This window comes from Sus scrofa, chromosome 5 (assembly GCF_054392235.1).
Source record: "Sus scrofa isolate SSC_HxYL_T2T_F1_AM1 chromosome 5, Sscrofa_HxYL_maternal_Yorkshire_Landrace_v2.0, whole genome shotgun sequence".
NCBI classification, from domain to species: Eukaryota; Metazoa; Chordata; class Mammalia; order Artiodactyla; family Suidae; genus Sus; species Sus scrofa.
Genome location: NC_139387.1, coordinates 33,064,059 through 33,079,890, shown reverse-complemented (window position 1 = coordinate 33,079,890; position 15,832 = coordinate 33,064,059). Strand labels below are relative to the sequence as shown.

The 15,832-nt window shown below is 46.3% G+C and overlaps 1 protein-coding gene across 1 annotated transcript in view; it reads right to left on the bottom strand.

Annotated features, from left to right (window-relative positions):
* Positions 1-416: 416 nt before the first annotated feature.
* Positions 417-15,832, bottom strand: part of RASSF3 (Ras association domain family member 3) — an 88,395-nt gene continuing 72,979 nt past the window's right edge. Inside the window, exons 2-5 of the mRNA XM_021091946.2 lie at positions 12,589-12,696; positions 9,227-9,464; positions 6,726-6,835; positions 417-3,189 (exon numbers count right to left, since the gene is read on the bottom strand). Of these exons, the coding sequence (XP_020947605.1) occupies positions 3,040-3,189; positions 6,726-6,835; positions 9,227-9,464; positions 12,589-12,696 (606 nt within the window). The 3' untranslated portion in view covers positions 417-3,039. The remainder of the gene's footprint in view (positions 3,190-6,725; positions 6,836-9,226; positions 9,465-12,588; positions 12,697-15,832) is intronic.

The window sequence follows — 15,832 nt, the reverse complement described above, 5'->3', positions numbered from 1 at the left end:
ACTTGAATGTTGAAAGTGGTCTGTTCTAAGAATGGGAGACCTCAGAGCAGGAGTGGGTGGTGGAGAAAGAGGATTTCTAAGGAAGGGCCAATGTTCTACTTGGGTAGTGGTCACAGGGCAGCCACTTTACAGTAATTCTTTACATGGTTCTCATGCTTTATACCCTTGCAAATGCATGTATATGTCATAATTGTCTCCTGTGGGCAGACACTCACCTATGGTTATTTTCCCCAGAGGATAAGGCAAAGGAAAAATGACATTTGGGAGAAGAACTGTGCCCCACTCAAGCCTAATGAAAGTTGTCAGGTGCCGGCCCATGTTCCTGTGTCCCCAGTTACCTGCACAAGTAGCTCCTCCCACTCCTGTGACTTTCTTTACCTGGTGCATTACCATAAATAAAAACACACAAACATCAATTAACAACTTCAACTTTTAATAATGGAAACAATTTGCCATTCCAGAAACAATTTTAGAGAAGAAAACTCTTCCCCATAAAAATAAACTTAAATTCATCAAAATTATAAATATTATAATTTTTTTACTTCTGTGATTTAAAATGCTCCCCTGCAATACGACCCCTTCATTTAACCTCGTTCCTGTACCATCACATATTGAAGAGAAAACAGTATTACAGCAAAGCTTAATAGTTTAACATCAGAATTTGTACAATGATTTTAAAAAAATCTTTGGCCTCAGTGGCCTTTTACACATTAAAAATGCTGCTGCAGTCGCCAGTGTTTTGGGAAAGACCGTCGGTCTTCAAGAACCATGAACCAACAGGATTGCGACACAGTTTTCCAAATTGCGACTTGTAGTGCACATGACAGTGAGCGAGGTCCCGGATAATGCAGATGAGGATGCCTAATTTAGACAATCTACTTCAAGTAAAAAAAAAAAAAAAAAAAAAAATTCACAGATACCCATCAACTACTATATTAAGGTTCTAACAGTGTCTGAATCTGAGAAACATAAGGCTTCACAAAATAAGCGCTTACTGGGATGGGTAATTAAAAGACCAGGTGGTTGATAACAGTATCCTCACACCCAAGCCATTCTCTGAATAGTAAAACCAGTACAAAAATCATGAAGGCATTCCCTGAACAATGAAGGTAAAGTGTTAGATGACAATGTCACTAAAACCTCATTAATGCACGAAAAAGAAGTTGCATGCAAAATTAAACAAGAGGTGCCATACATATTTTATAGCTAGTTCTACTTTTTTTTTTCTTTCCAACTTTCCTTAAAAAGCTCAGGAAGATATGATTGTCTCAGTAATGCATGTGGCAAAGCAGAAGCGACACTTACATCTGCCTCCAACAAGAAGGGTGTTCTCTGAAAAGTCAGAAGGGCCACCACAAGGACCAAAGAAATGCAATAAAAAAAAGCCACAGTTCACTGAAGAGGCAAAGAACTGAAGCACCTTGGAATTTCAAAAAGAATCCATTAGGTGTCACCAAAGTGTTAACAATTCCTTGGGAATTTATAAACAAACAATATCTAGACTAAAAACAGACTGTAAGGCCACTCCAGAAGCACAGCACAACTTTCCTGTTGTTTTCAGATTAACTGCTGTGTAAAATGAGGTTATTTCACTTGCTCCGAGGAAGGCTCCTATTGCACACGCACTCTTTGGTTTGCAGGAACATGCACTTGTGTGAAAACACCTCCATAAAGAACCCCCTCCTGTGTGGTCAAGTGGGGGGGCTGGTGGACGCTACCCTCCTCCTTACAGTCAGGTGGTCACCCTTTGGAACTGAGGATCTGACAGTCCTGGGTCTTTAACCCACACCACTGTTCCGCTCTGTGTAAGATGAGGCTTCAACTTGTAAAACAAAGGGAGAAGGGAAAGAAGTGAGTACAGGGAAGGAGGGAGGAGCGAGGGGAAAAAAAAAAAGGGAAGCCGAGGCAGAGGAGGGAGGGATTGTCACCAAAGTGTGCCGGGAGCTCTTCACCGGATCGACCTCCCGGCTGCTAATAACTGGGGGGGGGTGGGGGGGGGGTGGCAAAAAGCCGCCTCCTTCCCAAACTCCTTTTCCACTTTGAAAAGGACCTGGGAGGAAAGCTGTGACGTCACAGGAGTCATCGCAGATGCTCAGGGCCCACGGCCCCACGGCCCAGAGAAGCGGCACCCATCGGACCGCGCACCCCGAGAAGAGAAGGCCGAATGGGGGCTGGCAGCTGAGAGGGCAGCTCTGTCCCGTGTGAATATCCACGCTGGGTTCCCTGCTCCGCTGCAGTCAGCCCCTCCTTCCGGTCTAGCTCCTACTTTCTTTGGTTCTGTTCCCACATTTGACTCGCCAGGAAATCAAGCCATAGACAGTGGGTTTAAGGTCTCTAAACTGAACGTCTCAAAACGGAAAGCGTTTAACTCATCGACAAGCAAATTCACCTCCTCCTCTACCCTCCACTCCTGGCCCAAACCACCGTCCCTCAGGGCTCCCCGCCTCCACCCACCCTCTTCCAAACTTACTCTTCACTTTCTTGGTCAGACTCCTCCAGAATCCTTCACCAACTCCTCAGAGGTCCTAGCTTCCTGTGCCCTTCAATTCCCACAGATTGTTTTCTCTGACATTTAAAACACCAAAACCCCCTAAACCAACAGGTAGTTTCAACATAGGATAAGTATTCCAACCGATTCCTTGCTAAGCTTCCACCGAAGCACCGGCACAACCTTCAGCTTCACATCCTCATCACATCCTAAGGACAACGAGCTAAAAGAAGAAGAAAAACAAAAACACCACCCAAGAGTCCATGCTTCAAAGCCCCCCAAAATGCTCCAGATGAGACTACAGGTTCACAGCTTGCCGAGAGGTAAGACCGCGGTGCCGAAACGGAACAAGCGTGCAGGATCCCTCCCGGAGGGCGCCGAAGTGCTGCGTGACCAGCGTGGGGAACTAGGCCTAGAAATTTCGTTCAGGGGAAAGGCCCGAGCATCATGGGGCAGGAAAACCGCCCTCCGACAAGAGAGACACCAGCTGCTGGGTTTGCACGCAGGTCCCACGCCGTCCCCGAGCCCGAGGGGCAGGGAGCCCCCACGCGTTACCCGGGCTTCCACGCCTCGCCGAGGGCTTCTTCCAGCTTGTGTCTGTAGGCTGCGTAGCGCTCCTTCAGGTTCTGCAGCTGCTCATCTTCTTCCTTGTCCAAGATCCGCAAGAAATTCTGTAGCTCTGGCAGGCTGAAGGCTTCCCACTGTGAGAGGACACAAAAACCGAAAAATGCCAGGTGGTCAATTCAGCGTCAAGACTTAGGAATGCGGACCACGAGCCCAGGGAGGTGACCAGAGTTCTCCGAAGTCCTGGTTGGCAGGAGGAGCCTCCCCACTAGCCCTGCCTTCCTCTCCCCAGGTGCAGCCCTAAAAAAAAAAAAAATCTGGCGTTGTCACTGCACTGCTCTGGTCACAGCTGTGGTACAGGCTTGATCCCTGGCCCAGGGCACAACCAAAAATAAAGCACTTGGTCCTGCTTTGAGATGGAAAGGCATTTACAGGCAAGAAGCAATGTTCAGTTTGGACTTAACACAAGGAGAGTCACACACCCCTCCAGCAAGCATCTATTGAAGAAATCCTAGAACAAAAGGCAGCAGAGCAGTCCAAGCTGGAAGCCGAGGGGCTGAAAGTCCAGGCTCTGAAGGATCCAGGCCTCTCCATCCCTTGAGCAGATCTCTAGATGAGTAGTAAATCTCGCTCTAAGGCTGTTGCTCTTGGGGAGCAGGGGCTGTCTTTTTTTTTTTTTTTTTTTTTTTTTGGTCTTTTTGCCTTCTTCTAAGGCCGCTCCCATGGCACATGGAGGTTCCCAGGCTAGGGGTCGAGTCGGAGCTGCAGCCGCCAGCCTACATCAGAGCCACAGCAATGTGGGATCCGAGCCACGTCTGTGACCTACACCGCAGCTCATGGCAACACCAGATCCTTAACCCACTGAGCAAGGCCAAGGATGGAACCCAAAACCTCATGGTTCCTAGTCAGATTCGTTAACCACTGAACCACGATGGGAACTCCAAGCAGGGGCTGTCTTTAAATGCAGGTGACATTCCAGTCACCTCGCACATTTGACCAGAGCTTCAGAAAGTCATCTTGATTTTTATTTTTGTTTCTTTTTTAGGGCCCCACCTGCAGCATATGGAAGTTCCCAGGCTAAGGGTTGAATCAGTGCTGCAGCTGCCAGCCTACAGCACAGCCACAGCCACACCAGATCCTTAACCTAATGAGCAAGGCCAGGGGTGGAACTGTATCCTCACGGACACTATGTCGGGTTCTTAACCTGCTGAGCCGCAATGGGAATTCAGGAAAGTCATTTTTATTTTGAGTTCTTTCCCATATGCAACATGAAGAAATCACATCTTTTGAGTTTTTTTAATAACAAAATCATCATTTAAAGAAACAGTGGCATGGACTACTTTTACTCATCATTGTGGAGCCAGCAACTACGTCTTTATATTGCCCTTCTTGCCCCAAATTAGAAGTTACAGGGGACATTCTTCATTTACTTGTACACAAAATAAGAATCGCAAAACTGAGAAAACATGATTTGCTTTTTGCTTAGTATCACTCTTGTCTACACCGCAGTGGTTGTGAACCATGTGGGCTTTCTCTCTGGCTCTTGGGTCTCTGAATTGTTTTCCTAACTGTGCCTGGTATCAGGCACAAAAGATTTTACTACTCTTTTTTTAGTTTATTTTACAATGAAAGCAGTATAATGTCAAGGAGGTACCTGGCATCACCTGAGAGGTGTTTTTCCAAACGACACATCCTCCCCTTCCCAAAGCAGGCCCTGGGTCCTGGGCTGAGAATCAGTGTCTCGGTCAGGAGCAATTTCTGATGAGAGAGTCCCAGGGGTGGGAAGGGAGAAGAGGAGATAGCCAAATACAAGGGCAGAGAGAGGAGACAGAGGAAAACTCCCAAATGGGCCAACGACAGAAGGCTCTTGGAGATGAATTTTGAGCTACTTATTAAAGGAAATGAAAAACATGAAGCAGGAAAGCAAAACCGTCTACATTAGAATATGCTATTAGGGAGTTCCTGTTGCGGCTCAGTGGTAATGAACTTGACTAGTATCCAGGAGGACATGGGTTCAATCCCTGGCCTCGCTCAGTGGGTTAAGAATCCAGCATTGCCGTGAACTGTGGGGTAGGTTGCAGATGCAGCTCGGATCCTGCGTTGTTGTGGCTGTGGTGTAGGCCAGCAGCAACAGCTCTGGTTAGATCCCTAGCCTCGGAATCTCCATATGACGCAGGTAGGGCCCTAGAAAAGGCAAAAAGATCAAAAAAAAAAAAAAAAAAAAAAAGGCCCAAATCACTGTCTTCCTAAAACTCCTTAAGTTCCGATTTACCCTGACATAGAAACATATCCTTTACCAAACAAGTTTACATAAAGTTCTAATTTGCAACTCAAAACCACCCTTTCAAGTCTTTAGTCCCCCTTTACAGATTTTAAAGCTGAGGACTGAAAAAATTAGAAGACTTACCCAAGGTCATGCTCCTAATCTAAACAAGAACAACAGTAAGGGAGTTCCTGCTGTAGCAGGGTGGTTAAGAATCAGATTAAAGGGGAGTTCCCGTTGTGGCTCAGCGGTTAACAAATCCCACTAGCATCCATGAGGACTCAGGTTCAATCCCTGACCTCGCTCGGTGGGTTAAGGATCCGGCGTTGCCGTGAGCTGTGGTGTAAGTTGCAGACTCGGCTCAGATCCCGAGTTGCTGTGGCTGTGGTGTAGGTCAGCAGCTGTAGCTCCGATTGGACCCCTAGCCTGGGAACTCCATGTGCCATGGGTGCCACCCTACAAAGACAAAAAAAAAAAAAAAAAGAATCAGACTGCAGTGGTTTGGGTCACTGCAGAGGCACCGATTCAATCCCTGACCCAGTGCAGAGGGTTCAAGGATCCGGAGATGCTGCAGCTGTGGCATAGGCTGCAGCTGTGGCTCGGATTCTACCCCTGGCCGAGGAACTTCCATATGCCAGGGGTGCGGCCAATGTGGGGAAAAAAAAGAAGAACCATAGGAAGTAGAGTCTTGGTTCCCTAACTTTTAACCTAGAAACTGTTCTCACTGCATCACAGAATGTTCTATGTGCACCATTCATGCCATTTCCTATTTCAGACAAGAGGCTGAGACACAGAGCTTGAGAGATTTACTTGACTGACCCTTGATCTAGAAGGACGATCTAGAGTGCTTTTTTCCTTGAACTGAGCTGACCTAAATCCAATCCTCCCTGGAGAGAAAATGGCAAATGATGCACATATAAACATAATTCCTTAATCGTTTGGGCCAAAAGGAAAGAGAGATTCTAGCAAGATAAATGTCTTTTGTGGTAAAAAGACTGCATTTCCCTTTAGAGCAAAGGGCCTGGGGACTCTGATTAGCAGCCAACAGGGAGAGTGTTGATTTTCAAAGCTCATCTGGCTTAGAGTAATTTAGAGGTAGAAGGGGTGAAATGACTCTCTGGGAGGAGATCAAGTAAAAAAACATGCATTTCCTCCCACCTCTGAAAATTACAGACCAATACAGTAAGTGCTATTTATAAAAGAATTATATTGTAGGCTAACTGGGGGTTCATTTCTGACAATTCAAAAACACAGGAAGCCACCATCTCTCTCCAGAACCACGTCTCCTCCCTGACAGGCAGACACACAGACACATCCCCTCTCCCCTCCTTCTCCTCTGCAATGGTCCCCAGATCTGAGCGATGAAACAGGGCCGGGTTGTCTGCAGAGTTTGAAGCAAGAATCACTTACCTCTCCAATTTCATGTTCACGAAGAACAAAACTAAGTGTGTCCGTCCTGGGCCCTGCGACCAAACGCAGGTAGAGTGGATGTTCCCGGTCTGAGAGCTTGCAGGCGTAGACTGGTGAGGAAGCAAGCCACACGTCATCAACAGAGCATGACATCACAGCACCAGACCTCACAGCACCCCTCGCCACCACCCCCACCCCCAGATCTGGGCAACAGTCCACGGGACCCCGGCCCAGGCACAATCCTCCTCATTCTGCCACCAATAAGCTGCCCACAGTGGCATGCATTCTATACTATTTCCATTCTATCCATTCAATATCAACTATTTATTGATTAAAAAGGAAATGAGTCTCGAGAATGAATTTAAATGAGTACTGCTCCCCAAGTGGGTTTATAATTAACTCTGCTCCTCCTAGGAGATAAACTTTTTACAAAAGGCTCTGTAACCCCATTAAAAATAAAAATATACCATCCCAGGGAGTTGTCTGGTGGTCTAATGGATTTGATGCTTTTACCACTGCAGCTTGGGTTCAATCCCTAGCCTAGGAACTGAAATTCCACTTCTAGCTGCTGCACGCGCAGCCAAAAAAAACAAACAAAAACCATCCCAAGAACATGAAAGCAGAGCTCTAGAAGCAAGTCTTTCTACAAATTAACTCAAAATGAGCAGCCACAAACAAACAAAGTGGCCTGAATGCAAGTTCTAGTGGCTTTAAGCCCAGCTCTATGTCTCATGCCACACACACACACACACACACACACACACACACACACACACACAGTGTCACTGGCATTGCTTTTACACGAAGGAAAGCTTTGCCACATGGGTACTATATCAGCAGGATGCTATTACTGTCAGATTATGCAACTAAAGTCCAGGTGGGCAGGCAGAGAATGTGGCAAGACAAAAATGCCACCTGAACTGATCTATATTATCTCAACACTTCTGGATACAACTGCATCACAGGCACTGAATTCCCCACTGATGTACACTGCTGCCGAGCCTGTGGCTGCTGGACAACAGAAAACTTGGCCTATTTGTGTCTGCAGTCTGCAGAGCCAGCCCACAGAATGTGTTGAAGAAACATGCTGATACTCAGCAACTACCTGGGTTTCATCCCCAGGCAGCCAAAAGACATTTCACACGATGCCAAGGTGAGTGTATTTTCTGCTACAGCTGCTCAAGGCTCTACCCAGAAAAACTAGGGTCAGCTCAAATGCTCAAACATACACCATTTTCAAATTAGCACTCAGTGAATCACTAAATCACTGTCATCCACCCTGGCTATCAATTTCTGCTCAATGATGACCTGATCTGGAATCTCTTATTTGGCTTCATGCAGCCTTTTAATATTCTCTTTATTGTGGGTATGAAGTTCAGACAAGCAGACCTCAGATCAAAATGTAACTCACCCACTGCATGTGCTCCTGGGGGACCAGGGTACCGAGGTCCCCAAGGTAACAGCTAGAGAGGTGGGCTAAGGGGAAAGGAGAGCCGGGGGCTGTGCCATTCACGTGGGTCTGAGAGGTGCACTAATACACGTGTGCCTCCTCATCCTCAGGTCTCAGAAATGCAAGTCTACCAAACCCTCCACACTGAATGAGTATGCTATTGAAAACTCAAGAACAGAGGCTTTCTGTTCTGTCTGAAACAGCATTAAAATAAAAGCAGTCAAAAAGAGAAAAAAAATGCTGGGAGTTCCGTCACGGCTCAGCAGAAATGAACCCAGCCAGCATTCATGAGGATGCGGGTTCGATCTCTGGCATCACTCAGTGGGTTAAGGATCCAACGTTGCCCTGAGCTGTAGTGTAGGTCTCAGATGCAGCTCAGATCTTATGTTGCTGTGGCTGAGGTGTAGGCCAGGGGCTATAGCTCCAATTTGACTCCCAGCCTAGGAACTTCCATATGCCCTGGGTGTGGCCCTTTAAAAAAAAAAAAAAAAAAAAAAAAGGCTCTCCCCCTGTGGATATAACAAAATCCTCCATAAATGCCCATCACATATGGATACTTCTGAGTTTCTCAGACCCACAACTGTCCAACTCCAAAACACAAACAGGAGTTCCTGTCGTGGCTCAGAGGTTAACAAATCTGACTAGTACCCATGAGGTTGCAGGTTCAATCCCTGGCCTTGCTCAGTGGGTTAAAAATCCAGCATTGCTGTGAGCTGTGGTGTAGGCCACAGATGCGGCTTGGATCCTGCACTGCTGTGGCTGTGGCACAGGCTGGCAGCTACAGCTCCCATTAGCCCCCTGGGAACCTCCATATGCCATGGGTATGGCCTTAAAAAACAAAAAGCCAAAAAAAAAAAAAAAACAAAAAAACAAAAAAACACAGCCAGCCAGAGAGCATTCACTCATGCTGTGATCACCATTTATTCCAGAATCTGTCTCTGGGCCCTGACATAACCGAAACAGACACACCCATTAGCCTTCCTTTCACTGATGAGGCTGAAAGATGTAAATAAAAGCCGGGACCATTTTCACTCGAAGCCCAGCTGTGTACCTTGGTCTTCCCTGTGACACCGCTTATAAAGTGCAAACTTGGTAGGGCTCTCGGTCACAAGGAACTTTTTGAGCAGGGCCTCGATCACCTCCCCGACAGTGTTGGTGCTGCTGATGTGAAGCGTGTTCATGTAGCCGTTGCTGCTGGGAGCGAGTTTTCCAGGGTTCGGAGAAGACTGGGAAGGCTTGCAGAGTTCCATCTGCACTTTGATGAAGCCAGTGTAAATCCCATTTGAATTCTGAAGCAGGAAGAGAAACACACACTTGGGCATCTTAGGGAAGGAGCACATCGAAACCACACAAAAAAGGAATGTGAAACACTCTTTCTCTTGTTCTCGCCTTTTACAGCTCTGTGGCGGGGCCTCACTAACTGGGGGCCCTCAGGGAAGGACTTTGCGGGGGGTAACAGGCTCCGGCAAAGCACTTCCAGAGGCAAGGCCTGCAGGGCAGATGGGGCGACCCAAGTCTGCACTTAGCCTCTGCAGCTACACGGGAAAGTCCAGAGCCCACAGGGGAGGTTACGATCCCCTGGCGCCAACGCTGGCCAAACCAGGGGGCTTATTAAAAGCTTGGGGATAGGTCGAGGCTCCGTGCTCAAAGGAAACATGTCCAACAGATGGTCAGCTAGTACACAAAAAAGGAAAGTCACAATTAGGACTTGGAAATACTCAAGTAACAAGGAGCAGGCAATAGGCAAACAAGCTATTTTCATTCCTAGTGGCCATTATATGCACCAGAGATGAACAGTTTTGCTTAAGCTTTTTTTTTTTACATAGCATATAGCCTGTGTAGCAGGGGACACACAATGCATTGCAGGCACCTCACACACCAATATTTTTAAAACAAATTCAAGCTACAATGTGAATGATGGACAGTATAACATAAGCCTTTGTCTTTCCCCCCCCCCCCCCCCCCCAAACCCATAGCATATGGAAGTTCCCACGCTAGGGGTCGAATTGGAGCTGCAGCCACCAGTCTACGCCAGAGCCGCAGCAACGTGGGACCCAAGCCTCGTCTGCCACCTACACCTCAGCTCTCGGCAACACTGGATCCCCAACCCACTGATCAACGTCAGGGCTCGAACCCACATCTCATGGATAGTAGTCGGGTTTGTTACTGCTGAACCACAACAGCAACTCCCAAGCATTTGTCTTTACTGATTTAACAGGTTATTGATATCTCCTTCTATATATACATATATATTTATATAATTTTTTTGGCCATACCTGTGGCATGTGGAAGTTCCTGGGCCAGTGATAGAACCCGAGCCACAACGGTGACAGAGAACTCCTATATAAATGTTTTTAACACCTTTACTGCAGTATAACTTTTTATGTAAAAAACTGCATATATTTAGTATGTGCAGGAGTTTCCTTGTGGCACAGTGGGTTAAGGAACTGGCATTTCACTGCAGCGGCTTGGGTCATGGCTGTGATGCAGGTTCCATCCCTGGCCCAGGAACTTCCATATGTCAACAGGAGCAGCGCCCCCTCCCCTCAAAAAAAAATAAAAATAAAAAAAGATTTTGACTTACTGAGTTTATTAGCTCTTGTCTTTTTTTTTTTTTTTTTTTTTGTCTTTTTGCCTTTTGTCTTTTTGTTGTTGTTGTTGTTGCTGCTATTTCTTGCGCCGCTCCCGCGGCATATGGAGGTTCCCAGGCTAGGGGTTGAATCGGAGCTGTAGCCACCGGCCTACGCCAGAGCCACAGCAACGCGGGATCCGAGCCGCGTCTGCAACCTACACCACAGCTCACGGCAACGCCGGATCGCCAACCCACTGAGCAAGGGCAGGGACCGAACCCGCAACCTCATGGTTCCTAGTCGGATTCGTTAACCACTGCGCCACGACGGGAACTCCTAGCTCTTGTCTTAATTGGTAGTAGAATTATTTCTTAGTTGCTAAAAATAGCTATACTGATTTTGTCCTCACCTTTTCTTTTTACTTGTAGTATGCTTAGGAAAAAAAAATATTATAGTATTTTATTTAAACAGATCTTCGAGTGTTATACACAGAACATGAGAAACCTCCTTTATGGTCCATTCTTTTTCTTCCTTTCCACAAGATCGATTTTTGTCTTTTTTTAGGGCACACTCTTGGCATATGGAGGGTCCCAGGCTAGGAGTCTAATCGGAACTGTAGCCGCCGGCCAACACCACAGCCACAGCAACGTGCGACCTGCACCACAGCTCAGGGCAACGCCGGATTCCTAACCCACTGAGCGAGGCCAGGGATGTCCTTATGGATGCCAGTCTGGTTTGCTAACCACTGAGCCACGATGGGAACTCCAACACAGGATCAATTTATAATACTCATTCAGTCGTTCATTCTTGTGGAAAGTATTATACAACACTTCACATTTTTAATCTTTGAAAACCATTGAAACCTGAACCTGTTTTAATCTCCAAGGGGAAGGTGGGGAGGATGTGGAATTTTTCTGCTGTGATGAAAACATGTCTGAAAAGGAAGTATGACCGCTGGAATAAGGAGGAATAATCTTGAGATCATCTTCCCATCTCCCCTTTTTGGCGGAGTCCCACCGGGGAGGGATCCTTTATCACAGGGGTTTATATTTAAAAGCGCCTCTCCAAGGGTCACAGCATTCCGTAGGGCCTGTTCTCACCAGGTCACCCTGTCCTTGACTGAACTCTGTCAGTTCACAGTCGAGAGACGGCCAGGCAGAGGTCCAAGGCCCTGGATGCTGTCACCAAGGGCGGGCAGTGCCTCAAGGAAAGTCAGCCAGTGGCTGTTCGAGGCCAGACCAGGTAGAGGGACAAAAGCATCTGGCTTTGTCACCAAGCCTGTGCTTCTGCCTCCTACACTCTCACTCCCCTCACCCCCAGCTTCAAACAGCAACTGCACAAAGCTGCCGCCGCCGGAGCCTGAAACAACAACGTGACATAACTTCATCTTACACCGACAGTCAACTGAGAGAAATCTGAGCTCATTATATCCCAATCCACGGGCACAAAACCATTTTCCTGACATTCCCGAATTTATTTACACAAGATAAAGCGTTATCTAAGGCCTTATGAGAATCTGAGTTACCGCCCATCTGTTCAACAGGCAAGGTTTACCCTCAATGCTAACAATCCTCAGGGTTCTTAATATCTTTAAAATAAAATTTTAAGACATGTTGACTGATTTTAAGAGAAAGCTATGACAAAATACACTTTTCATGTTAAAGATGGAGAACTATCCCACTTGCCAGTCCTGTGGACGTGACCATTAAACTTCTGCAAGTGTGATTCAGAGATTTCAAAACAGATGTGTAGTAGCAACAACTTATATTTGTCTTTGATGTGAGTCAATCTAAACAGTATTATTGTTATTATTATTATTATTATTATCATCAGAGGCGCTTACCAAGGTCATCTTCAACTTGTCTGTGACTGCTAAATTATACTTATGCACTTTCTCTTTGATTTCCTCTTTGCTGAGGTAACTGTGGGTTTCCTTCTCTTTTTCCACATCCTAGAAGAAAAATAATTCATGTCACACATGAGCAAACACATTTAAAAAAAGGCAGACAAGCCAGGATTCCTTTTACATTCCACATAAGAACCACCATGGAGCACTTTACCTACACACACACACACACACACACACACACATGTTCCCCTTTCACTTTCAAATGTTCCAGGTTCATCCACCAAGTATGGTTCTCATTCCTTTGGGCTACATTCTTTCCAAAAGATAGATAAAAACTACTTTGCCATTGACTAAAAGCAATGCTTCATTAAATATTATCTTGCAAAATTGTCTTCTGCAAAAAACATCCTTTCCTAAGAGCACCTGCCGGATTCCCTACTTCTATTGTCAACAATAAAGGCACATACCAAAGGCTTCTCTTCAACAAATCCTTCTAGCTTTATGATCTTTATTGTTTTACAATCTTTATCAGCAAAAAGTATGGTAGATAATAAGCATCATACTGGCACTCATCACTGACTTGTCAAATTCTACACAACTACCAGGAAGTAATTTAATCTCCCAAACAAATCCTGTCAAGATACAAGGAGCCAGACTTCCGGCACCCTCCCACGCTCCAGCCCGACCCCTCCGGTCTCACCCCACCCTTGCCTCCCCACACTCTGGAGCGGAGGATTTCATTTAAATCCTCTCGGTACTGTGGAAAAAACTCACTGTTTTTGTCTAGAGAGCTCAACCAGCGCAGGACACTGCATAATGGCCAATACATCCTCACAGATGACCGCGCTTCAGAGCACAGTGGCCCCATGAAACCAGGTACACCAGGCGGCGGACTTAGACCGCGTCTACGTCTCCCGGCAACCTGACCAAGTGGAGCGTGTTTACCCCGGCTTCCACGTGAGATCAAGTTCTAACGCCTTCTAATAATAGAAGTTCTCCTGTAGCACAGCAAGTTAAGGACACAGCACTGTCACTGCAGCGGCTTGGGTAACTGCTATGGGCCGGGTTCGATGTCCAGCCCCAAGAACGTTCGCATGCCAGGGTGCACGCAGCAAACAAACAAACAAAAACCCTGCGTATAGAAGCTTAGCTGCTGGAGTTCCTGTCGTGGCTCAGAGGTTAACGAATCCGACTGGGAACCGTGAGGTTGCGGGTTCCATCCCTGGCCTTGCTCAGTAGGTTAAGGATCTGGAGTTGCTGTGAGCTGTGGTGTCAGTTGCAGATGCGGCTTGGATCCCGAGTCGCCGAGGCTCTGGTGTAGGCCGGCAGCTACAGCTCTGATATTCGACCCCTAGCCTGGGAACCTCCATATGCCGTGGGAGCGGCCCAATAAATGGCAAAAAGACAAAAAAAAAAAAAGAAAGAAAGAAACTGCTTTGTGGAAGTGCTGGAACTTTTCTGAAAAACCCGATCCCAAAGCCCAGCAACCCTCAACCCCCAATAACTCCAAGTACTTCCTCACAGTATCCTCCTTTATCCTCAGCAATTAGCATCCCCATGTTACAGACGGGAACACCAAGACTTACAGAGGTCAAGTGGCTTGTCTGGGGACAACCCAAACGGTAAGAGAATGAGCTCCATTTTAATCCATGTCTTCTATGTCATTTCCACTAAATCAAACAGGACCCTACCACTCCCAGGTGGCTGTTTGAATTCATAAAGAAAGGCTGCATGGTCAGATTCAAACCTGAGAAGCAGCTCCATCCAGAAAGATGAAGGGTCCTAAGAATCTTCAAGACAGAGAGGAAGAAGAGTAAAATTGGATGATTTACACCCCCAAACAAAACCTTTACCAAGGTACCTCTTTTCCAGCCAGATCCATCACCCCATCCTCACCGCTGGAGATCATCCAAGCAGCCATTTGTTCTCACCTGTGCACGTGAGCTGGGGTTAGGGATGCACCTGGACGGGCCAGGACAGAACTTGTAGGAACACTTTAAGGCTATAATATGGCTCTCAATCCACTCAAGTCTCAAGTTCCTTGATCACAGACACGAGAAGGGTGTGCCAACCACAAGTCATCTCAGTAACCTTTCGACTCCAGCTCTGTCCTAGTGGGTCTGCAAGGTCCATGGCGGGAGCTATTGGGAAGCTTTCAGCTCTGTCTAGTGGGTCTGCACGCTCAGTGCTGGGAGGGACTGGGAACAGCAGCACAGGATAGTGTGCTCACCGCCCAGCTTTGGGAGCAAGTCTCAAAGGCCCTTGGGAGCATTCTCTCTGCCAGAGGGTCACCTCAAAGCAACCTTATTTTGGTGTCAATGGTTAGTGGGGAAAACAAAGGCGTAGATTAAAATAACTTTTCGGAAGCTTCAATGGATATTTCCAAGGAAATTTAAAACGCATCACATCTCTCTGCTTACCCTGCCCTTTCCAATCCACAGTTAGCCAGCTGTAGGCTGGAGCTAAAGTAGAAAATGAAACAGTCGTTTCAATATGCTTTTTTTTTTTTTTTACTATGAACTGTCCAAAACTCTAAAGCAAATCCTAAAAAGTATATACTAAGAAGGGGAAGAGATAAAGTAGGAATTTGGGATTAACCGATACACACTATTACATATAAAACAGGTAAACAACAAGGACCTACTGTATAGCACAGGGAACTATATTCAACATCTTGTAATAACCTATGATGGAAAAGAACTTGAAAAAGGATATACATATATATAACTGAATCATTTTGCTGTACGCCTGAAACAAAACATTATACATCAATAATCCTTCAATTAAAAAAAAACAAATAATTATAAAATGGAACAAATATTGTTTTTAAGACACACAAAAGAGTATATAATAAGAGACTTTCAGAGTTCCTGCTGTGGCACAGTGGGTTAAAGATCCGGCTTGCCTCTGCGGTGTTGCAGTTCAATCCCCACCTGGTTAAGGATCGGTGTCCCTGCAGAGGCAGCTCACGTTCGATCCTCAGCCCAGGAACTTCCATATGCTGTGGGTGTGACCAAAAAAGCAAAAAAAAAAAAAAGAGAGAGTGAGTTTCCATTTCATGGGTGTGGGATGTGACATTAACAGGGCAAAGGATGCTGGGAAAGTGTCCACTCCAGCCAGACCTAGTCCAAGGTCTATGGCCAACTAATTCCATGTCCTGGGCTACGAACCCAGTAGTAAATATTCAAAGCAAAACAAAACAAAACAAACAAACAAACCCGGAGTCTGCTCCCTCATT